The sequence below is a fragment of the Grampus griseus genome (assembly GCF_964374135.1).
Source record: "Grampus griseus genome assembly, chromosome: 11".
Lineage (NCBI taxonomy): Eukaryota > Metazoa > Chordata > Mammalia > Artiodactyla > Delphinidae > Grampus > Grampus griseus.
The window spans coordinates 76,949,439-76,973,881 of NC_139005.1; the positions used below are offsets into that span (position 1 = coordinate 76,949,439).

The 24,443-nt window shown below is 42.4% G+C and overlaps 1 protein-coding gene across 1 annotated transcript in view; it reads right to left on the bottom strand.

Moving 5' to 3' along the window:
• Positions 1 to 15,957, bottom strand: part of TMCC3 (transmembrane and coiled-coil domain family 3) — a 68,812-nt gene extending 52,855 nt beyond the window's left edge. The window contains 1 exon segment of the mRNA XM_082666673.1: positions 15,733 to 15,957. Coding sequence (XP_082522799.1) covers positions 15,733 to 15,810 — 78 coding nt within the window. The 5' untranslated portion in view covers positions 15,811 to 15,957.
• Between the last annotated feature and the right edge of the window lie 8,486 nt (positions 15,958 to 24,443).

Genomic DNA, 24,443 nt, shown 5'->3' on the forward strand with positions numbered 1-24,443 from the left:
TAGGAACTAAGGGTGTCTGGTTTGGGTTACAAAGGCAGTGTTCCACTATAAAAACCTGCTGGTTGCCATGACAACGAACAACTCTGTTCCTCCCTTTTCGGCAGCATCCTGCTTACATCTGAGTCAAATCAAAGGACCTATCTGTGATGCCCAGGGTTTAGTATTTCCTTTGCACGAGGATGTAACGATACATACACACACATATACTCACATACAAAGCACATCATCAAAGGGCTAATCAGAGGGGAACCAAAACCTCAAAAATGGGTACCACCTGTCCTTCTCTCCCAATCACATCCTACAAACATCTATCAGGAGACACTCATGCAGGAGAGTGTGAGCATGAAGGGAGGTGGGCCAGGAAGCCTTAACAGCGGACACCTACTGCTTCCCGTCTAGAGCCTCTCAGGGTGGACTCTGGGTCAGTTCTTTCCAGAAAGGCCCATGTGAGGTCAGGGCTCCCTGGAGCACTGCCATTTTCTGTGTGCAAGTCTGTCCTCCTGAGCCTGAGCACCTCCAGGGCAGTGCCCACGTCTGACCGGTCTTAGGGCCCAGCCCAGCGCTGAGCACCCAGTGAAGCACTTAGGACAATGAAGGGGGAACTGGAATAAGGCAGCCTCTCCTCATATTTTCTACGGAGACCTCGAGTTGGAACACATCCTGCTTCAAATCATCCCTGCCTAGGAAGAAAGCCAGGGAATTCTAGATCCATGCTCTAGGGTGTGCAGCGTGGGACCTACAATGCAGCGCTGCTACTGGTTTCTGTCACTGGGGTCACAAGTCTTGACCACTGACCCTTCCCCAGACCTGGGGCAAAACAAAGAGTAAATGAGAAAGTTATAGCATTACTGTGATTTATCTTCTCCTTTTCAGGACAAAGGCTGCTCATCATGTAGCTAGATTTAACTGCAAAACAATGTTTGTTTTAGAAAAGCTACGAAAATACCAAAAAGCCAGCGGAAGAAAAATAAAGCACCCAACGCTCTACTTACCCAGAGGTAACCAGTGTCTAGATTTGGGTTTCTATGTCACTATCCTTTCAGCGGTTGTTGCAGTTCTGCCTAATGGTTAGAGGCAAAGGCTCGTGAAGGCAGACCAATCAGGGTTCAAGTTCCAGCCTTTCCATTTCTTACTGGTATGATCATGCTTGAGTTATTTACCCCTGTTTGAGCCTCAGTTCTTCATCCATAAAATGCGGATAACTGTACCTACTTTTTGGTACTGTTGTAAAAATTATCGTAACCCACGTAAGCCCTTGTCACACTGCCAGCAGAACTACTCACTTCTGCTAGCTTTATTCACGTTCTATTTGTATGTGCCAATTTACAAACAAAAATGGTATCTTCTGTGCACATATTTTGAAAACTTCTTCAATCAACGTAAAAGCATGACCTCTTGACATGTCAATGAATATACTTCTATAAACTGATGGCTTTAATTCTAAAACAAGAGCTTTGACAGACATTAACGAGAGTATAGATGCTTAAGTTCTTGGCGTGGTCCAAAAAACTGCCTACTAGCAAACTCAAAATAACTTTATATGTGCTTTCAGAAAAAATTAAAATGCGTACAAACTTTAAACAAATACTATTCAACATCTACATAAAATCTAACATCATTCTGAAAATCTTCTATGACAAATATTAAAACATGACTTTAAGAAATCACTCCTGTAAATAAAGTTACTTGACAAAGCTATTTAAGAATAGATGGTAAGGTTGAAGATATTCTTTTTCCTCTGCCCCAGGAATGTCACTTCTAAGTATCTTTCCTAGAGAAACCCTCCCACAAGTATACAGACCTTCTCAGAATCAACCTGCCTGTCCACCATTAGGAGAATGGCTATCAACAGACTCTGGTTTACTCATATACTGAAATAATGTACAGCAGTAAAAAATGGAAATGAAGTTGAATAAATGTATAAACACCATGTTGGAAAAAATAACCAGTTACAAAAGATTGCATTTATATAAATATTTAATCCAAAATACAAACTATACATTGCTTACGGATTCTCGCAATTATAAAAACATACAAAGGAATGAAACACAACAAATTCAGCTTACAGAGACCTCTGAGGAAATAGGAAGGGAGAAGACATCCAGACATTGTATCTGGGACCATTTATCTCTTAAAAACAAGTGACAGAAATCTGGTGTAAACATGGCAAAATGTTAACACCTGTTACATCTAGGAGGTAGGTCTATGAGCACCACACTTTAAAAAAAGGTCTTCTCCATATCTGAAGCATTTGGTAATTAAAAATAAAGTTGTCTACTATTTAACCAGAACTTTGGTTAATGATTTGACACAGGTTTTCCTCATGCTCAGAACATCCTTCCCTGGTTTACTTTTAAAATATGGTGTAAGTTGCTGTTTCTGATGGGCCATTTCATTACCATATAATTTTGGAATCTGATGTCACTGCATTTACTTCCATAGGACATTAACTTCAACCTTAAATTAAATTTAACAAGCAAAGCAAGCATAAACTTAAGAAAATTAAAATCCACTGAGAGTTTAATAAGCTAGCTGCCCTAGAAAAACATCCAGGCTCATTTTAGGCTACTGTACAAATAAACTAAGGAGCAATTACTTTAAAGAATTATTTACTAACAAAGTAATTGTGATTTCTGAAATGTCCAAAGTATCACAAAATAAAATAATCTTTGTATACAGATTTAGTATCTCTGTCTTTCAACAATATATGTATTATTCTTATTTAGCAAATCTGTTACCATTAAAATCACCCCAAATTTGCAACAAATTATTTCAAAAATGAAGGCTGAGAAGGCATCAACGTTAATTTAAAGGAAGCTACATAAATACAAGATTATTTCATTCATCTATTTGCCCAAAGAAAAGTTTCAAAATATGTCTGTTGGAATGGTGGGCTCAGTTGCAAAACCATCCTTTAAACAGCACAAGGCTGAAGAGCTCTCCTTTTAACTCCTTCTTTAAAAATAAGAGCTTAGGGACTTCTCTGGTGGCACAGTGGTTAAGACTCTGCGTTCCCAATGCAGGGGGCCCAGGTTCAATCCCTGGTCAGGGAACTAGAACCCACATACATGCCACAACTAAGGAGCTGGTGACCCACAACTAAGGAGCCCACCTGCCGCAACTAAGGAGCCCGTCTGCCACAACTAAGACCCAGCGCAACCAAATAAACAAATAAATATTTTCAAAAAATAAGAGCTTAATTCAAGCCCTGAGTCCTTTAAAAACTTTCTTGCTATTAGACCATTTTTAAATGGCCAGAGTGCTAGTCAAATTTCTCGACAGAACTTAATGTTCCCACCTACCCAAACAGTAGGAACACTTCGGGATATTAGAAATAGAAAATGATTTGGTGTTAAGTAAGAGCCCTATGGCTCCCCAGGTTGTAACAAGACATAAATGGGCCACCTGAATGAAAGAAGACTCTCACTTTAATTCTGGTGCCCACGTAGCCAACAGATGCCAATTCAGTGAGTACCTCTGAACTGCTCAGCACATGAGGTAAATTTTGGCTGGCTTTATACAACAAATATTACTTGATAATTTGCTTAAGTCAGGAGGTTTTGACAAGCACAGTGCCTTTCCAAAATGAAAATACACGTAATAAAAGCACACTCATTCCACCATTAACATGCTCTTGGGTCAGCTTATGAAATGTTAAAGTGTTCATTTCGGGGCACAATCAACAGTTTCAACCTCCCTCTGTGTCAGACACAGGGATTATAAGCCATGTGAACCTCTCAATAATTAACTTAGGTGCACAGAACAACCCCTAAACATCTACTGATATTAACAAGCCACAGGAGTAACCTACAAATAAGGATAATTAAGCCAAACAAAGCAACAGCTCATTACCTACAAACATGAAATCTTGTTTTATTTATTTTAACGTGAGTCATAAACCAACTTAAATTCCTAGTACCGAGGACAGCATAAGGGTGCTATATATGCTTACTAAGTGAGAGGGCCACAAGCTTGAAAGTAGGCTGCTGAAAGTCATTCCTGCTCTTTCATCTCCAGAGCTAGGATGGTGGACCACAAGGATTAAGGCAGCACAGAGGGCTTAGGAAACAACAACACATACTCTTTATACTGTAAAGAATATGTAGAACTTGTTGAGAGGTAACATCTACTTCAAAAGAATTGAAAGCAAATTTTTTTTTTAAATGACAAACTTTACCATCTCTTCTCCTTTACCCGTTGGTCTTTCCTTACAGTAGGTGATACTGGAATCATGCCTGTTGAAAGTTTCTAAATGCATGAGCTACAGTTCTCAAAACGCTCATTTCAAATCCTGGATGAAGGTGTGGGAGGGAGGGGGGATACCAACCCAGAATAAATGAACCAAAATTATAACCTTTGATTCAATACTTTTAAAACAGGAGAAAGAAATTTATAAAAATGAAACTCTACATATGGACAGCAGTGTATTTTTAAAGAGAAGTAACTATGCAAAAAATGGTGCAGGGATAACTATGTCATTTATGTGTAGACATCTTAAAGAGAATCAAATTCTAACTAGATCAAGATTAAAATACATAAAAACAAAAATCATAAAACGTATTTAAAAAACATGGTGTTTTGGTTTTTTAAAGGCTCTTAAAATCTGGAAGGCCATTCTAAGAATGACACAAACCTGTAAGCCCTAAAATTTTTAAATTTCTTCATGGCAAAGTCTGGTTAATATTTATTTGGTGTTTGGTATATGCTAGCTCTATACACACACAACGTGTCATTAAATCAGTGTGGAAGGCAGAATTCTAAGAGAGCCCCCAAGATTCCTACCCACTGGTGTATACACCCTGTCAGATAACCTCTCCTTGTATATGAGCAAGACGTGTGACTATGATGGGATTTTACTCCCATAATTAGGTTACATTACATGGCAAGGGTGAAAGAATTTTGCACATTTAATTAAGGTTCCTAATCAGTTGATTTTAGTTCATCAAAAGATGGAATAACTGAGTGGGCCTGGCCCATCAGGTGAGCCCTCTGAAAGAGCCCTTGTCTGGAGGTAGTGCCACAGAGACGCTCTCCTATTGGCCTTGAAGAAACAGCCTACCATGTTGTGGAGAGGGCCACATGGCAGGGAATAGTAGGCAGCCTCTGGGGGCTGAGGGCCTCAGTCCTACAGCTGCAAGGAACTTAACTGGGTAAACAACCAGTGAGCTTGGAAAAGTATTCCAAGCCTCAGACGAAACTGTGGGCCTGGCTGACACCTTGATTTTAGGCTGATGAAACAGAGCAGAGGATGCAGGTAAGCTGGGTCTGGACTCTTGGCCCATGGAAACCGTGAGATGATAAATGGGTGTTGTTTTAAGTTGCTAGATTTGTAGTAATTTGTTATGCAACAGAAAATTAACAGTTAGAAATGACAAACTGGAAAAAATGTAGGTGCAAACAACCTATTTAATAAGAAACTTCTACAAATCAAACTAAGAGATGAATAACCCAATAGATAAATGGCCAGAATACATAAACAGGTAGTTCACAATAAAGACAAATGTTTTTTAAGTGTGTGAAAATATAATTAACACATTGTACTACAATTACATAAGATGTAACCCTTGGGAGAATCCGGGTTGGGTAGAGGGGTGGTACACGGACATTTCTGTACTATTTTTTTGCAACTTCCTGTGGGTCTGTAATTATTTCAAAATAAAAATTTAAAACTACAATCAACCTCATTCGTATCAGGAAAAATATAAATTAAAATGAGGTACCAGTTTTCACCTACCAGATTGGTGAAGATCAACAAACTTGACAGTACACTGTGTGTCGGAAACATGTGAGCTGAGGCATGTTCATACACTGACCGTAACATAAACTGTATCAGTTTCGCTCTCTGCTGCACAGGGGCGGTGTTCAATTTCACAATAGCATGATTTAAAACGCACACACCCTTTGATGAACAATCCCACGTTTAAGAATTTAGCCTATTAACATATTCTTCACGCGTGGGAAAAGAAGCATGCCAAGGGCAGTCAATGAGGTGCCTATAATAATCAAAGATTGGAAGTAATACAAGTATCCTTTAGTAAGGAAATGGTTCAATAAATTATGGAATACCCATATAGTGGAGTCCTGTACAGCAATTATAACAAGGTCGATTAATCTGCACTGATACGGATCAAGAGTAGAATACACTTTCCAGCTTCTGAAGTCCTGTAGAGCACACCCACACCCACTCCTCCGGTCAGTATTCACAAGCCCCAACTTCGTACCACCCTCCATGTCTGGCTAAAAAACATAACCATCCCCATGTGAGAGGATGAAGCAAGTGCCCAAGGCAGAAAGGGGAGGCACGGGAGCCCACAAAGAAAGGAGACCAGAGCTCAAGGGCAGAGAGAGGGAGAAAGACAAAGGTCAGATGAAGAGGCTCTGGTGTCAGGGTAAGAAGCTGGGATTCTGTCCTGCTGAAGGATTTAAAGCAAGATATTGACAAGACACTATGCAAAGCATACAGTTACTCTAAAAATAAAGCAGTGGTCCAGCTGGAGAAGCTCATGATCAGGAGACCATGCATGATTTCACGAGAGGTGTCTTAAGGTACCTCAACTTGAGCACTTGCGGTAAGCTGAGTCGCCCAGGCACACCCTTCACCTCACGCCTGTCGAGGTGCTGAGACCTACAGAGCCAGGAGGACAGCATGAAGTCCTCTTGAAACATGCCAGCTTGTGGGGTGGATTCAAAGGACGTACATAAGACATCTTCCTCACTTGGAGAAATATTTACAAGCAGATGTCTCAAGCATCTAGACAAGCTTTCCTTAACCACGTTCCTTTACAGCTCTTCACCCAATATTTAAGAATGGAGTCAAAGCAGCAAACTATTCGACTGCATTTCTTCAACCCTCCTCTGTCTCCTGTGCTTTTAATGGTTGAAGCTTTCGAGCACTTTGCCTGATGCCAATGCACAGCCTGAACAGCTCTTACTGAATGGGCCTCATATGTTCAGATAAATTAAAATCGATGCCAACTAGTGATTCAGTCTCAAATCGAGGCCACCTGTTCCAATTAGTGAGATTAAAATAGTACGCCACTGAAGCCGAGTTCCAAGCCTTCTGGATTATGACAACATCTTTACAAAGACAGAGAAAGAGGGACTTTCGGTCCCAACACACACTTGCACACACATGAGTAAATATACCGAGGTGTTGAAGCACAGCTTTCACTAAGGGCAGACTTTATTTTTGGACAAGTGCTTATATCAGATTTTCTGAGAAAGGATGCAGCTCAAGGCATCATTTAGTTTCCTTACGTTACAACAAGCCTACAGATACAGCTTAATTAGATTCAACTTTACTTCAGAGAAACACAGAGCTTAAATTTCTTCTCCACCCACTTTCTGTCCTTGCCTGAATCTCCCAAAGAATCCGCATCTCCTGGATATCCATTCTTTAGCCTCAGGCCTTCCCTCGGTCATGGGAAGACTAGAAACACAGCCTGGAACACAACTCTTGTCTTCCCAACCTCTCCCAAGTATCCCTACCCAGACAAGACTGCCTTCAACTCAACAGGGTGCACTTTTGTTCATCCCAAAACATTCAATTATTCAAATTTTCACAATCCATGAGAAGAAAATATATATATTTCTAAGCATTTTCTAGGCAGACGGTCTAAGAGAACTGTTTCATAAAGGAAGGGAGATGATACATGAACACCAGTGTTTTCCTCAATGATTCTGAATCATTTTAGGAGGACAAAAATGAAAGCGTTAAACACACAGAATCACCGGGAGTGAGTCAGTCCCTTGAAAACAGTCCTCAATCCAACACAGCTGCTTCAGTCCAGGAGAAAGTCTTGTTCTGCACTAACAGCTCCCTGACAAAGCTCCCGCATTTGCTAATCTTTTTCATCTGTGCTGCAGGCCTCAGAGGCCCAGACAGTATTCAGCTAGAGTAGTCACATGAATACTGTAAAGATAAAATTTTAAGGAGTGAATTGATTTAGAAATATTAAGTAAATAAGGGTACAGGTGGCCCGAAGCTGTTAGGAGGAGGCGTGGGAATGAGTGAAGTCTGGGGAACTCTGTGGTAGACAAAGAATGACTCAATGTCAGAACAACAAACGCTGTGATGGGTTTCCCAATGCCACTTCTCACAGTCATTCACACAGCTGGTAGGTGGAGAAGTTGACATTCCAGCTTGGCTCCAAAGTCCAGACTCTGAACCCTTCACTCCAGCCCTCAAATCTAGAAGTAAACTGCGTTAAGTGAGGTTGGGGATAAAAAGGAAAAAGTGGTTGAGAAAATTTAAGAAGTAAACCACTGGATGTGGTGGACGAGGGGGGCTGATTGACAGGGCTTCCCATGCATCCAGTTTGGGGGCTGGCTGTATGGGTAAAGTATTCATCAGGAATTGCGGGGGATTGGAGAGAACGAGTTAAGTCTGACACACAGACTTCGAGGTGCCTGTGGAACATCTGGGTACGCTGGGGTAAAGCCACACCTAGGTTGGGCTCTCAAGTCAGCATGTTAAGACAGGAACCACACACACTTTCACTCAGGGAGGCATGTCCCTGGGATGGGCACTGGACGTGCCATCTCTCAAAAGGCCGATGGACCCCATCCCCGTCTTCCCCCGGGGTTGCAGCACATGACTATTTCTTCAGCGAAGAACCAGATGATGTTTTCGGTTTGTGTTTACAGGCTCTGTTATATGGAAATTATATATACCAAAGCCACTTGGTGCTGGAAGATGCTCTCAAAAGAGACTCACAGGAACGGAGAGCTTCAGAGGTGACAGAAGACTGGGGATGAATTCTAAGTGAAGTCCGTATATGATATATTCCAAGACTTCTGCATGTGGTATATGTTTTTTCCCACTACCCTTACCCAACAGGTAGAAGGTCAGACAAAGATGAACTCACTTCTCAAAACTTTATTTTGAAAAAAAAAAAAAGACAATAAAAGTGACCTCAGAAAAGATAATTTTTAAAAAGTGGCGGCAGATCCAGTGCAGCTAAGTAGTTTGATATATGAACTGTTAAGCCTCCTCTTCACTCCAGCCCCACCAAAAATCTGGAAATAAATTCAGAAGGATAATGGCCCAACACTAAATCATTCAAAGTCAGCCTTTTTCACCGAAAAATCACAAAATTTTAAATCTGTTCATCAATTAATTCTCTACTGAAAATAGTTAGAAATTCCCATTTCACCCGAGTTCAATTTTGAGATGTTTATCACACGTAACTTAGCAATTAACTTGGTATTTAACAATGTTTTAAGCAGTTTTCTTTAAAGAAATTCTCTTCTAAGAGAGAAGCTGGTATAATGGTTAGTCCTAATCAGTCTGTATTAGTTACGTAATTTCACCGGTTACAGTCTGGCTGGATGTCACTTTCCTACTTCTGCAAGTGGAATGGTCTGGAGTTAATGTCTGAATTCTCCTTCAGTTCTAACACGGGGAAACCTTTGAGTCTAAGTTACCAACCCTCTGCCTTAAGTATGAGAAGCGTATGCCTTCAGCTCAGTGAAGTTCAAGTCCTACAGGGAGATCCTGTGAGGCCAGAACGTGACTCAGTTGTCACAAGGAGGAACGACCCTCGTGTACTTCAACTGCTCATCCTCCAGAGACCAAAGACCAGGTAGAAGATTCCTTGACAATGTCTTTAAATCATAAGCTTATTTAACAGCCTTGAAGATGTCCCCAACTACTGTCAAAATTCTTACATCTTAGGCATTATAAAAAGTTCATAAATCGTGCATTCTCCAAATGCTTACTGGGAACATACAACTATCTGCAAAGCACTGGCAAAGTGCTGTGTCCTAAGAATCCCGAGCGCACAATTTTGGCTGGGCACCCTGTGGAAGTTGAGCAATCCATCCCCAAGCAATCAGCAGGCTTATTAGGACTGAACTGCTCGTACTTCCCTGGTGGCGCAGTGGTTAGGAGTCCACCTGCCAATGCAGGGGACACGGGTCTGATCCCTGGTCGGGAAGATCCCACATGCTGCAGAGCAACTGAGCCTGTGTGCCACAACTACTAAGCCTGCACTCTAGGGCCTGTGTGCCCCAACTGCTGAGCCCACGTGCTGCAACTACTTGAAGCCCGCGCGCCTAGAGCCCACACTCCGCAACAAGAGAAGCCACCGCAGTGAGAAGCGTAGCCCCAGCTCGCCGCAACTAGAGAAAGCCCGCATGCAGCAATGAAGACCGAACGCAGACAAAAAAATAAAATAAGACTGAGCTGCTCTCCAATACTCAGCTCAAAAGCACAAGATTGGGAAGTGGTTAAAATGCCAGCTCTGTTATTAGATCTGGGTTCATCAAACCCTGGTTCCACCATTTCCTAATAGCCACAGGGCCTTGGACAAATTACTTAACCCATCTGGGCCTTAACTTCCTCATCCGTAAAATGGAACTATAAATAGGATATTGTGAGGATTAAGGAGGTAGTGCATTTAAAGTGCTTAATATTGTGCCTGGTGTATAGTAAGGAATTGGTACACGTTGGCTATTATCACCATTGCTGCATTCTTTTCTTCATTTACGTACTTTTTGCCTTCTTACAGAGGAATAATCAACACACACACTACATTCTCCTTCAAGTAGCATCTCCCTCCCCCAAGTCAGTGGAAGCAGCTGGATTATGTACAGATCATGCACAACTATGACGTTCCTTTTCTGAGGAATGTGAAGTCCTCATTCTGATTCACAGTACAGTGATCCATGGTTCTCTTCTCTCTCACCACCCGCCTCTCTGCTGAAAACATGAAAACACAGTTAAGAAACAGCAGGGCTGAAAGCTACAGCCTCTCCTAAGTTAAGACTTGGGCAATATCCACCTAGAAAGATGAGGCTGATTTCGGACCTTAAGAGCAGCCCTGGAAATCCAGGCGGTGGATCTGAAGCAAAGAAGTCCTGCGATCCAACTTGGGAGGAGCTGTTTTGGTGTTCTACAGTGGATGTGACAAGCAAGCATGCTGGTGGACTGCAGTACGCTCCGATCTAAAGGGAGAACCGGTGAGACTGCAGCAAAGCATCGCTCAAAAAACATGCACCGCATCAATCGTTCGTGTTGCACTTAAGAAAATTCTGACTTGGACATTCATCTATTCACCGTTCCTTTAATTAACTCTTGAGAATAAAACAAATCACTGATTAAAAGTGTACTCACACATCACTTACTCAGCTTACCACTTCACCAGGTCAGTGTCACCTACAACAGAAGTTCAGTTTCCACTCACTCCGGTTCCTGCCCAGGGAGTAAGCATGCGATCATCAACTTACTACACCACTGCCCAACCATTTCCATGGTGAGAAGGGATCTGACATCTGCTTCTTCCTGACTGCCTCTGCCCATTACTCAACTTACTACACCACTGCCCAACCATTTCCATGGTGAGAAGGGATCTGACATCCGCTTCTTCCTGACTGCCTCTGGCCATTACTCATCGTGCAATTCTGGATCAATTTCTAAACCACAGCATGTATAAAGATGTACTACAGGTAGCAACCATGCCCAACACAGGTTTTACTTCAGATGCTAGAGGCTACTTACTATCATCATTTCCTCCTGTAAAAGAGAAGGGTATTTCCTGGGGCCACAAGTATAAATAAGATACACTCACCAGATACTAAGTTTCCAGAGAGGCCAGACTGTTTCATTCACCCTTATATTCCTGACGCCTGCAGCTAGCCCAGAGAAGGTGCTCACAAATATTTGCTGAATGAAACTTCTTGCTCTCAAAGTGCCAGTGTCTATAGTTTATAAACATGTAAACAATCAACTGATGAGGAATGTGCAATGGAGGGAGGTACCAAATGCTAAAAGTGCCAGAAAAGTCTCTATATTCTATATTCACAAAATTAGAGTCTTTTCATTTCCAAGCTTATGAATATGTCTTACATAGTAATAACAACAACTGGCCACTATCTATTGAGTTGTCACTGTGGACCTGGCATTTTTAGACATTACTCATTTATTACTCACAACACCTCTATGGTGTGGAAGAGGAAACTAAGACTTAGGATGACTATAAGGTCCAAGGTGACATGGTTAGGAAGCAGCACTACTAGCATAGAATCTGTCTTCTGCGGGCAGCCCAATGAAAGTGCTTCTGTAGACAGAACAGTCAGGTCCTTGCAGGCTAGATGGATAGAAGTTGATGACATCAGAGACCAAAGAGGAAGCTAACGTACCAGTTATCTCTTCCTGAGGTCTTAAGTGGCTAAACTAAGGTGGGATAACTGGGGAACATGGAAGGAACCAATTCCAGAGAAATGTCAAAGATCCAGTGGCATGGCTGACAGACTAGAGATGGGGGGAAGGCAGGCACTCAGGACAACTAGCAGTTCTGATTAGTGGTATCAACAGAGCAAGAAAAAAAAATTATCCACCTTACATATATGGAGAAAAACAGCTAATACTTGAGTATACACAACCATTGTTTTTACAAATTCTCTTATTGAAGACTCATAATCACTCCCCAAAGTAGGGATTATTATCACCTTTTATAGATGGGGAACTGGAGGCTCAGAAAGGTGAGACCCTGCTCCAGCCGTCACCCAGCTGGGAAGTGTGAAGAGCCAGAATACGATCCAAGTCTTCTGCTCCCAGGGCCACAGCTGTTCACCACTGATACCCAAGTGGCTGAAGATGGTATTTTAGGACATTTAAAATTAGGACTAACAAAAATTTGATTCAGACATAATTGATGAATAAAGACCAGTTGCTGTCTAGAAAGCAGACTGCCTATATTCTTAAAAAGATAATAGGGGACTTCCCTGGTAGTCCAGTGGCTAAGACTCCATGCTCCCAATGCAGGGGGCCTGGGTTTGATCCCTGGTCAGGGAACTAGATCCCACATGCCGCAACAAAGGGTTCGCGTGCCGCAACTAAAGATCCCGTGTGCGGCAACTAAGACCCAGTGCAGCCAAATAAATAAATATTTTTAAAATATAAATAAATAAAAAGATAATAGGCTTTAACTATCTAGGACATAAAAAAAGAAAGCAGGATTCTAATTACAGATGCTCTTTATTTTAAAGCAGAGGGATATTACATTGAGTGCATTGAGTTTTAACATGTACCATTTCTGAGTTTTACCCAGATGAAGTTTAAAAATGTGAACGATCCTGACTTGTCAGCTTAGAGACAACCACAGAATTCATCAGTTATATTAAATTTTCACTGAGGGGGGAAAAATTTAGGTTAATCCACCTGGCTGTAAAAATAGACTTGTACACTGTTAAAATAGTACACTGCCTCATTATTATTCCAGTCTCAAAGGCTTAAACAAGCTCAGCAAGAGAGATGTGTATGTTCCCTGTTTTCTCAACAAAGTATCAATTTTGAACTCAAAAAATGACCGTTCGGTAACCGAGAACTTGATCTCATAGTCTCAGCCCCTGCCTGGGAGGAATCTGCATATCTCTGAAAGTTTATCAGCTCTTCACATGCACCTCCAGTTCTCATTATAGTGTTTTTAGGGGAGCTCATTTACCAAATGAGTCCATAAAAAAGTTATTTTTAAATCCTGTACTAGATGGTTTATTGCTAAGTCAAGAAGGTGACATCAAGAAATTAAACCTTAATGCCACTTGATGTTTTCCCTTGGCATTATACACATTCGAAGTGTAAAGAAAATAAATCTTTACAGCTACATCTAAGTGAGTTCCACAAAAGAGGAATTAGAATCATCTAATGGGCTACCTGCTGCACAGGAAACTTACTGCTACCTTTCCTTCATTACAGCAGACTTATTGCTGCCTTCAGGACAGACCAAAATTACATCAGCCCCACTTGAGAAAGGCTCTTAGGAGTTTTCAAAAATGCCACTCATTCTTTCTATTCCCCACTGTCTCAACAATAAATACCCTAAAAGCAGACAGTCAAGAAGTTTAAACGGGGATCTCAGCATCATCAGTGCTGTAGAACCTGTGATCCCTGTCCACTGAAGCTCTAGCCTTCTTTGATCCAATTTCTTCCAGCCCTCACCAGATTTCATTTGCCCAATAAGCTCATTTAGAATAATCAGTACATATAATGTCTAACTCAGTTTTAATACGCGCTCTATATAAAAACCAGGTATCTCCATGCTAACAAAACAATGTAGTAGTTTGATACTGTGGGTAGAATTTTAAACAAAATAAGAAACACCCTTCACATAAGGTTGCGGTCCTTTAACAGAAAAAATGGCTGTGGAAATGGAACAATGGCAGATACAGGAGAGATAAAGTCTTCAGCTGACTTACACATCTGCTTTGCCACTTTCCATCTCAGTAGTAAAAAGAGTGAGTTTTGGAAAGTTCCGTGAGTTTTGCCAAATTGCTTAAATGGGCTCAGTGAGCCATCCATCCCTCAAAGATTACTAATCCTGTTGTTTACGCGAAGATCACCACAGTTGTGACAAGAGAAACCCAGCTTCCACATTTTTTTTCAAATCTGAAATTTCTTCTGTCAGCTACAACATTATGAGCCACCCCTCCCAATTACAAACGCGTTAGAAAAAGATCTTCACCTTTCTTCGCATTTAACACTGTATTCACCAGCAGCCATCCCTCCAAAAACTTCTAACTGTAGGTAACCAAAGATCTTTTATCAATGTTTTCTTCCAAATGGAGTTTCTAGTTATTTTCATGACAAACTGTATGGAACTTTTAAAGAAAGTTTAAAAGATTAAGAGAATTATTTGGGGGGAGGGTAGAGTGAACTGGATGCAGGAGGTAAGTATTATTCCACTAAATATATTTAATCCGAAAAAATTTAAATCATTCTGTTAAACTGATTAACCGATGCGAGCACGACCCTACCTCCGTGAACTTGATGCAGGGAGGCTGGCACTCAAAGGCTGAGATCGGACAAGTGAGCGGTCAGAGCAAAGAACACCCCCAGGTATCCCCCGCCCGAACAAATGCCAGGGTGGAGGAGCTGCTGTTCTAAACGGCACTTCAATCAGCCAAGGGGAGAGTGAAGTGTCGAGCCTGGACGATTGAACACCTCAGGAGAATAAAGGTATCCCCGAGGGACCAGCGCTCAGGCTGAGGCCTCCCTCTACGTTCAAGCACTGTACGGCTCGTCTCCGCTGCATACTCTGAAAAGCTATTTTCGCCCACAGCCAAAATCAGCAACAGCAAATTACCCTGCAAACAATGGAGAGGGCGCCGGCTCCGCACGGCTAAAAACTCTGAAGAAGCAGCGCGCAGAATGACTTTTCACTGGGGCAGAGCCGGGAGGAGCGGCCGCGGGAAACCGGGAAGCTGGTCCGCCGCCCCTCCGCGCTCCGGCCGCGCGCAGCGCGCGGGCTCCGGCCACCAGCCCCGAGCCCGAAATCCCCGACGGCTGCGGAGACGCGGCGGCAGCACCAGAGCTTACAAAGAGGGAAGGAGGCCGTCCTCCGCGAACACGGTGCCGCGGATGGCGGGATCCCCTCGCGTCCCCCACCGCGCGGCGGGCGCTGCCTGGCAGAGAGGGCGGCGGAGCACCGGCCGTCGGGGAGACCCGGGCGTGCTGGGACCGACGAGCGGAAGAGGACGGCGGGCGGTGCTTTGCGCCACCCTCGCCCGGGAGGGGGACCTGGGATCTCGGAACCGCGGGCCGGGCTCCCACTCCCCACTTCCCAAGCCCGTCAGCTCGAACTGAGCGGGGAAGCCCGGACTCGGGGCCGCCGGGAAGAGAGGGAGGGAGGCGGAGAAACGCGCAGGGCGACGTCGTTCCCGCGGGAGCCCAAGCCCACCCGGCCTCGCCCCTCGGCCGGGCGCCCCCACCGCCACTCCGCGCGCGCCTCTCACCCGGCTCTTGCAGCGGTGGTGCCGGCCCGGGTCGGAGTAGGTCCGGTCCACGGTGAGCGCCGTGTCGCTGCCCGGCATCTCGGCGCTCGCGCTGGGAACTTTCCCGGGGCCCCGTGCCGCCGCGCCGCGAGCTGCCTGCCGTGCTCGGGCTCGGGCTCGCCGGGGGTGAGCCTCGGCCAGGGGGCGGCGCGGGCTACCGCAGATGCTACAGACAGCCTGGCGGCCACCCTGCGCCGCCACCGCCGCCTTGGGGTGGGGGGGAAAGGCGGGGCAGGGACGCAAGAGTCTCCTCCCCCTTCCCCTCTCCGCCCCTCCCCCTGCGCGCCCCGCCCGCACGAGACTACTCTCCAGGTGCTGCTGTTTGCCTCCCTCCCTGGCTGAAACTTGATTCCACCCCCTCCCACACTGCCCTTTTTCCTCAAGAGATGAGCGACATCTCCACTACTTGTTGACTTAATCTGTATGTTTATGATAAAAGATGGATTTTTGGCAAGACGTTGTGAGGCTTGCCTTAAATGCTTCCTTTCGTGTTACTCTTATTCCAAATGCACTTACGGGACATCTTCTATGTGCCAGGCCCTGGAGTAGGGACCAGAGTTGGGTTTTCTTGTTTTTTGGGGGGTTTTTTAAGCACATATTTTTCTTCTTCTGATTCCACTGAGCAAAGAATACACTTCCCCCTAAACAACGATCTGTGGTGTTGTGTATTTTAATTTTGCATGTCTGGCTCACCTTTATGTTGGAAGCTGCTTAAAAGTCAAGACATATCTTTTCAGTTTAGTATTCCCTATTTCCAGGGAAGAGTCCCTGCTCACAAGAAATATGGCGTCTAGAAGAGACATTCAGAACACCTGGTCTGGTTATGAAGGGTGTACTAGTGGGAGACTGAGTTGAAATATTTAAAGTGCAGTGCACATGACCAGTCTAGAAGGAAGGAGGGATGTGCTCCTCCCCTTCAATGCGTTGAGCAGGGAGGGAAGTGCAGGCAGAAGAAAAATACTGAGCATAAAAACAAGGGTACATTTGGAAAACCTCAAGTCATCAGTTTAGAGAGTCTCTTCAGGAACAGAAAGACGAAAAAGTAGATGGACACCATGTGGTGCAGGGCTCTACTTTCAAGGCTAAGAAGTTCAGCCCTATTCTTGGGTATTGGGCAGCTGCTGGAGGTTTCTGAATGGGGACATGACAGTATCAGGATGGAAATTTAAGAAGAGGAAATATCTGATAACTGTGTGAAACACTGATTAAAGATGGGTAAGGGACACTGGTTAGAAGGCCACTGCAAAAATTGAGAACAACCTCAATGTCCTTCAGAAGGAGACTAAGTATCAATAAATTATGATAGGGTTTCCCTGGTGGCGCAGTGGTTGAGAGCCCGCCTGCCGATGCAGGGGACACGGGTTTGTGCCCCGTGCCCCGGGAAGATCCCACATGCCGCGGAGCGGCTAGGCCCGTGAGCCACGGCCGCTGAGCCTGCACGTCCGGAGCCTGTGCTCCGCAACGGGAGAGGCCACAACAGTGAGAGGCCCGTGCACCGCAATAAATAAATTATGATACAGGCATCCAGTGGAGTGTTAGGTACCTGTAATAGAATGGCAGCTCTCTATGTATAGCTACAGAAATATCTCTAACATATACAATTAAGTGAAAAAAGCAATGTGCAGAATAATATATGTGGTATTCCACCATTTATATAAAAACAATATATGTATATGCTTAAATATGCATAGCATATTTCTGGGAGGATTAACATGAAACTAGGGAAATAGACAAGAAACTGATGGAAGGAGAGAGGAACTAGGTAGCTAAAAGGAGGGTTGGGGATTAATTTCTCACTGTATATGTTTTTTAAACTTGAATGCTTGAACTGTGTACATATATTAACCATTCAAAAAGTAAAATAAAAAGATATATTTTTAAATAAAAAGGATAAACTTATTAAAACTAATTTAAGAAGAAATAGAAAAGCCCATACAATCCTAAAACCGTTCAAAACATTAAATCAACACTTTAACATACTCCCCCCACCCCCCACCGTATATGATACAACTGCACCAGGCCCAGGGAGTGTTTCAGGTAAGTTACTCCAAAGCAGAGAAGAGAGATATGAAATGTGAGTGCGCGTGTGTGATTTTAGCTAGGGTGGCCAGGGAAGGCCTCCCTGATAAGGTGACATCTGAGCAGAGACTTGGGAAAAAGACAGCCAGCCATGTAAATATCTGAACACTGCAGAAAGAAGGAACAGCAAGTACAAAGGCCCTGAAGCAGGAACATTTGGGAGTGTTCAAGAAAGAGCAAGGAGGCTAGTGTTCTCTGGAACAACAGTAGATGAAATCAGAGACATTTCAAAGGACTAGATCACATAGGGCCATTTAGGCCATTTTAAGAACTCTGAGGAAAATGGGAAGATTTAGAAATTTTTAAGCAAAGGAATGGAGTGACGTGCTCTGCCTTTTCACTTGGGGGAAAAAAAAAATGGATCCCTACCTCAAGGCATACACAAAAAATCAATGCCAGATAGGTTAGAGACCTAAAGGAGAAAACACAATTTTTAAAACTGCCAGAAGAAAATGGAAGAATATCATTATGATCTCAAGTCATAAAAAGCAGTTCACAAAAAAGCATAAAGATTCAACAACATTAACGTTTTAAAACTTCTGCTTATGAAAAGAAATAATAATAAAGTGAAAAGATAAGCCACAAACAAAACTTGAGCTAAGAAAATCAATATGGATGAATTTCACCAACGATACTGAGAAACAAAAAAAGCAAGCCATGTAAAATTACCTGTTGTGAGATTCTATTCAGATAAAGTTAAAATATGAAGGATAAATGACAATTTTTAGGAGACCTAAGATATATAAACTATTAAGAAACGTAAGAACATCATATACACAAATTTCAGAACAGTATTTACCTCTGGTGGGGGGATACAGAAGGATACAGTAGGAGAGGAATACAAGATTATAAATACTGCCATATTTAATGAATGGTTATTTTTTTGAATATTATTTTATTTTATGTATTTATTTTTTATTTTTCGGCCACACTGCACAGCATGTGGGATCTTAGTTCCCCGACCAGGGATAGAACCCGGGCCCCCTGCATTGGAAGTATGGAGTCTTAACCACTGGGACCACCAGGGAATTCCCTAATGAAAGACTATTGGTATACTGGCTATGTATTCACTCCTACACACATACACAATATTTCATAATTTAAAATTTTAAAGACAACAAAGACTCAAAGGACACATACAATGATGGTATTCTTAATCCTGGATTTAAGTCACCAGTGGTGGTGGTATCATCTCAAATACACAAATGTAATAGCACTTTTACAGGTATAAATTTTGATACAAAGGCAAGACAGTCTGTTATTATTAAGTCTTTATGTCAATTTAATCTTATAAAGATCCATTCTGAGATCTACAAGAGTCTATCTCTGGGTTCCTCTCCCCCATTTGCCTGATACCTCATTTATTCCAGGTAATTAGGACTATAGAAATTATATTGCTCAAGTGTATGTGTGTACATGTGTGTGTGTAACTGTGTCTGTGTGTAACTTTCGAGAGGGCAGACCTAAGTAAGGTCCCTGACAAATCAAGGTTGGGCATTGGTCAGTGTGACAACAGTCATCTACTTTCCATTTCTATTACTGTCTTGGTATTGCTTAGAAGAGCTCCATTCTGGAAATGCTGACCCTCCGTAAAAAGGATGAATTAAAATTTTATTAGGCTCATTTCAGTTTTAATTAACAGAGAATGTTGTTTTTTAGATCATTTAGATCTATTTTATAAGCTAGTTGCCCAAAAGCTGCTCTACTGGGCACTCATACAAAATAATGTTTTTAAAAGCCCAAATTAAACAGCACAAGAGCAAGCTCCCCAGAAAAGAAAGAAAACAAGCAGTGCTGATCACCATTTGGCTCTCCTATTTGGAATTAGGATCCACGGGGAAAAGAGACCATGCACCTTCTTTTGGAGGCAATGACCAGGATTTTGTCAGACCCACAGAGAGAGAGAGACAGAGACAGACAGAACACTTAAATTCTTCTTCAATGTAAGAAATTGTCTGTGCCTCTGATAATAACCTCCAAAAGCCTCTATGAAAAAAGTAATTTTTAAAAAAATCACAATTTTTAAAGTAGCGAATGCAGTCAGAACAATAAGGAAGACAAAAGTACAAAATCTAGGGTGTGAAATAAGAATTTAATTCCAAAGTGTAAGTGGCACAATAAGGCGGCACAGGCTAAGCACAAAAGAACTGGAACAGGTCTTTTGAGCTGTAAGAGTTTAAAGTTTGGAATGATGAGAAAAGGTTCATAAAAGAGGTATGGCGTTTCTGGAAGCTTGGCCGCAGCCACCGTGGTGGGAAGCGGGCTGAGGATGGCCGGGGGCCTGGAGACCAGCTTGCAGACAACCTCAGACCCGGAGAGGCCAGGCTTGGCAGGCACCTGTCCAGGTGCCCAGACTTCAGTGGCCGCAATGCTGCCATCAGCACAGGGTTGGGTGGGCGGGAGTCGGGAACGGGCCACAGGAGGCCCAGGGCCTTGAGGCTCAGAGAGGACCTTCAAGATGGTGGAGGAGTAAGACGTGGAGATCACCTTCCTCCCCACAAATACATCAAAAATACATCTACATGTGGAACAGCTCCTACAGAACACCTACTGAATGCTGGCAGAAGACCTCAGACTTCCCAAAAGCCAAGAAACTCCCCCACATACCTGGCCGTGTGGCTGACAAGGTCTTGGGGCTCCGGCCAGGTGTCAGGCCTGAGCCTCTGAGGTGGGAGAGCCGAGTTCAGGACATTGGACCACCAGAGACCTCCTGGCCCCACATAATATCAATCACTGAGAGATCTCCCAGAGATCTCTGTCTCAACATTAAGACCCAGCTCCAATCAACAACCAGCAAGCTCCAGTGCTGGACACCCCATGGCAAACAACTAATAAGTCAGGAACACAACCCCACCCATTAGCAGAGAGCCTGCCAAAAATCATAATAAGGTCACAGACACGCCAAAACACACCACCGGATGCAGTCCTGACCACCAGAAAGACAAGATCCAGGCTTATCCACCAGAACACAGGCACCAGTCCCCTCTACCAGGAAGCCTACACAACCCCCTGTACCAACCTTACCCGCTGGGGGCAGACACCAAAAACAATGGGAACTACGAACCTGCAGGCTGCAAAAAGGAGACGCCAAACACAGTAAGTTAAGCAAAATGAGAAGACAGAGAAATACCCAGCAGATGAAGGAGCAAGGTAAAAACCCACCAGACCAAACAAATGAAGAGGAAATAGGCAGTCTACCTGAAAAAGAATTCAGAGTAATGATAGTAAAGATGATGCCAAAATCTTGGAAATAGAATGGAGAAAATACATGAAACGTTTAACAAGGACCTAGAAGAACTAAAGAGCAAACAAACAATGATGAACAACACACTAAATGAAATTAAAAATTCTCTAGAAAGAATCAATAGCAGAATAATTGAGGCAAAAGAGTGGATAAGTGACCTGGAAGATAAAAGAGTGGAAATAACTACTGCAGAGCAGAATAAAGAAAAAAGAATGAAAAGAATTGAGGACAGTCTCAGAGACTTCTGGAACAACATTAAACGCACCAGCATTCGAATTATAGGGGTCCCAGAAGAAGAAGAGAAAAAGAAAGGGACTCAAAAAATATTTTAAGAGATTATAGTTGAAAACTTCCCTAAAATGGGAAAGCAGAGAGTCAATCAAGTCCAGGAAGCACAGAGAGTCCCATACAGGATAAATCCAAGGAGAAACACGCTGAGACACATAAAATCAAACTATCAAAAATTAAATACAAAAAAAATCTTAAAAGTAGCAAGGGAAAAGCAACAAGTAACATACAAGGGAATCCCCATAAGGTTAACAGCTAATCTTTCGGCAGAAACTCTGCAAGCCAGAAGGGAGTGGCAGGACATATTTAAAGTGCTGAAAGGGAAAAACCTACAACCAAGATTACTCTACCCAGCAAGGATCTCATTCAGATTCCAGATTTGATGAAGAAATTAAAATGTTTACAGACAAGCAAAACAAAAGTTAAGAGAATTCAGCACCACCAAACCAGCTTTACTACAAATGCTAAAGGAACTTCTCTAGGCATGAAACACAAGAGAAGGAAACCGCCTACAAAAACAAACCCAAAACAATTAACAAAATGGTAATAGGAACATACATATCAATAATTACCTTAAATGTAAATGGATTAAATGCTCCATCCAAAAGACACAGACTGGCTGAATGGATACAAAAACAAGACCCATATATGTGCTGTCTACAAGAGACCCACTTCAGACCTATGGACACATACAAACTGAAAGTGATATTCCATGCAAATGGAAATCAAAAGAAAGCTGCAGGAGCAATTCTCGTATCAGACAAAACAGACTTTAAAATAAAGGCTATTACAAGAGACAAAGAAGGACACTCCATAACAATGAAGGGATGATGGATGATCTTGGATGATGAAGGGATCAATCCAAGAAGAAGATAAAACAATTTTAAATATTTATGCACCCAGCATAGGAGCACTTCAATACATAAGGCAAATGCTAACAATCATAAAAGGGGAAATTGACAGTAACACAATCATAGTAGGAGACTTTAATACCCCACTTTCACCAATGGACAGATCATCCAAAATGAAAATATGGAAACACAAGCTTTAAATGACACATTGAACAAGATGGACTTAACTGATATTTATAGGACATTGCATCCAAAAACAACAGAATACACTTTATTCTCAACTGCTCATGGAACATTCTCCAGGATAGATCATATCTTGGGTCACAAATCAAGCCTTGGTAAATTTAAGAAAATTAAAATCGTATCAAGTATCTTTTCCGACCACAACACTATGAGACTAGACATCAATTACAGGAAAAAAAACTGTAAAAATTACAAACGCATGGAGGCTATATAATACACTACTAAATAACCAAGAGATCACTGAATAAATCAAAGAGGAAATAAAAGAATACTTAGAAACAAATGACAATGAAAACACGACAACCCAAAACCTATGGGAGGCAGCAAAAGCAGTTCTAAGAGGGAAGTTTAGAGCAATACAATCCTAACTCAAGAAACAGGAAACATCTCAAATAAACAACCTAACCTTACACCTAAAGCAATTAAGAAAGAAGAACCAAAAAAACCCAAAGTTAGCTGAAGGAAAGAAATCATCATAAAGTTCAGAAATGAAAAAGAAACGAAGGAAACAATAGCAAAGATCAATAAAACTAAAAGCTGGTTCTTTGAGAAGATAAACAAAGTCAATAAACTATTAGCCAGACTCATCAAGAAAAAAAGGGAGAAGAGTCAAATCAATAGAATTAGAAATGAAAAAGGATGGGCCTCTCTGGTGGCGCAGTGGTTGAGAGTCCACCTACCGATGCAGGGGACACGGGTTCGTGCCCTGGTCAGGGAGGATCCCACATGCCGCGGAGCGGCTGGGCCTGTGAGCCATGGCCACTGAGCCTGCGCATCCGGAGCCTGTGCTCCGCAATGGGAGAAGCCACAACAGTGAGAGGCCCGCGTACCACAAAAAAAAAAAAAAAAAAAAGAAATGAAAGAGAAGTAACAGCTGACACTGCAGAAATACAAAGGATCATTAGAGATTGCTACAAGCAACCATATACCAATAAAATAGAAAACCTGGAAGAAATGGACAAATTCTTAGAAAAGCACAACCTTCTGAGACTGAACAAGGAAGAAATAGAAAATATAAACATAACAATCACAAGCACTGAAACTGAAACTGTGATTAAAAATCTTCCAACAAACAAAAGCCCAGGACCAGATGGCTTCACAGGCGAATTCTATCAAACATTTAGAGAAGAGCTAACACCTATCCTTCTCAAACTCTTCCAAAATGTAGCAGACGGAGGAACACTCCCAAACTCATTCTACGAGTCCACCATCACCCTGACACCAAAACCAGAGAAAGATGTCACAAAAAAAGAAAATTACAGGCTAATATCACTGATGAACATAGATGCAGAAATCCTCAACAAAATACTGGCAAACAGAATCCAACAGCACATTAAAAGGATCATACACCATGATCAAGCAGGATTTACCCCAGTAATGCAAGGATTCTTCAATGTACGTAAATCAATCAATGTGATACACCATATTCGCAAATTGAAGGATAAAAACCATATGATAATCTCAATAGATGCAGAAAAAGCTTTTGACAAAATTCAACACCCATTTATAAAAACCCTCCAGAAAGTAGGCACAGAGGGAACCTACCTCAACATAATAAAGGCCATATATGACAAACCCACAGCCAACATCATTTTCAATGGTGAAAAACTGAAAGCGTTTCCTCTAAGATCAGGAACAAGACAAGGGTGCCCACTCTCACCACTATTATTCAACATAGTTTTGGAAGTTTTAGCCACAGCAATGAGAGAAGAAAAAGAAATAAAAGGAATCCAAACTGGAAAAGAAGAAGTAACACTGTCACTGTTTGCAGGACATGATACTATATATAGAGAATCCTAAAGATGCTACCAGAAAACTACTAGAACTAATCAATGAATTTGTAGAGTAGCAGAATACAAAATTAATGCACAGAAATCTCTTGCATTCTTATACACTAATGATGAAAATTCTGAAAGAGGAATGAAGGAAACACTCCCATTTACCATTGCAACAAAAAGATAAAATAC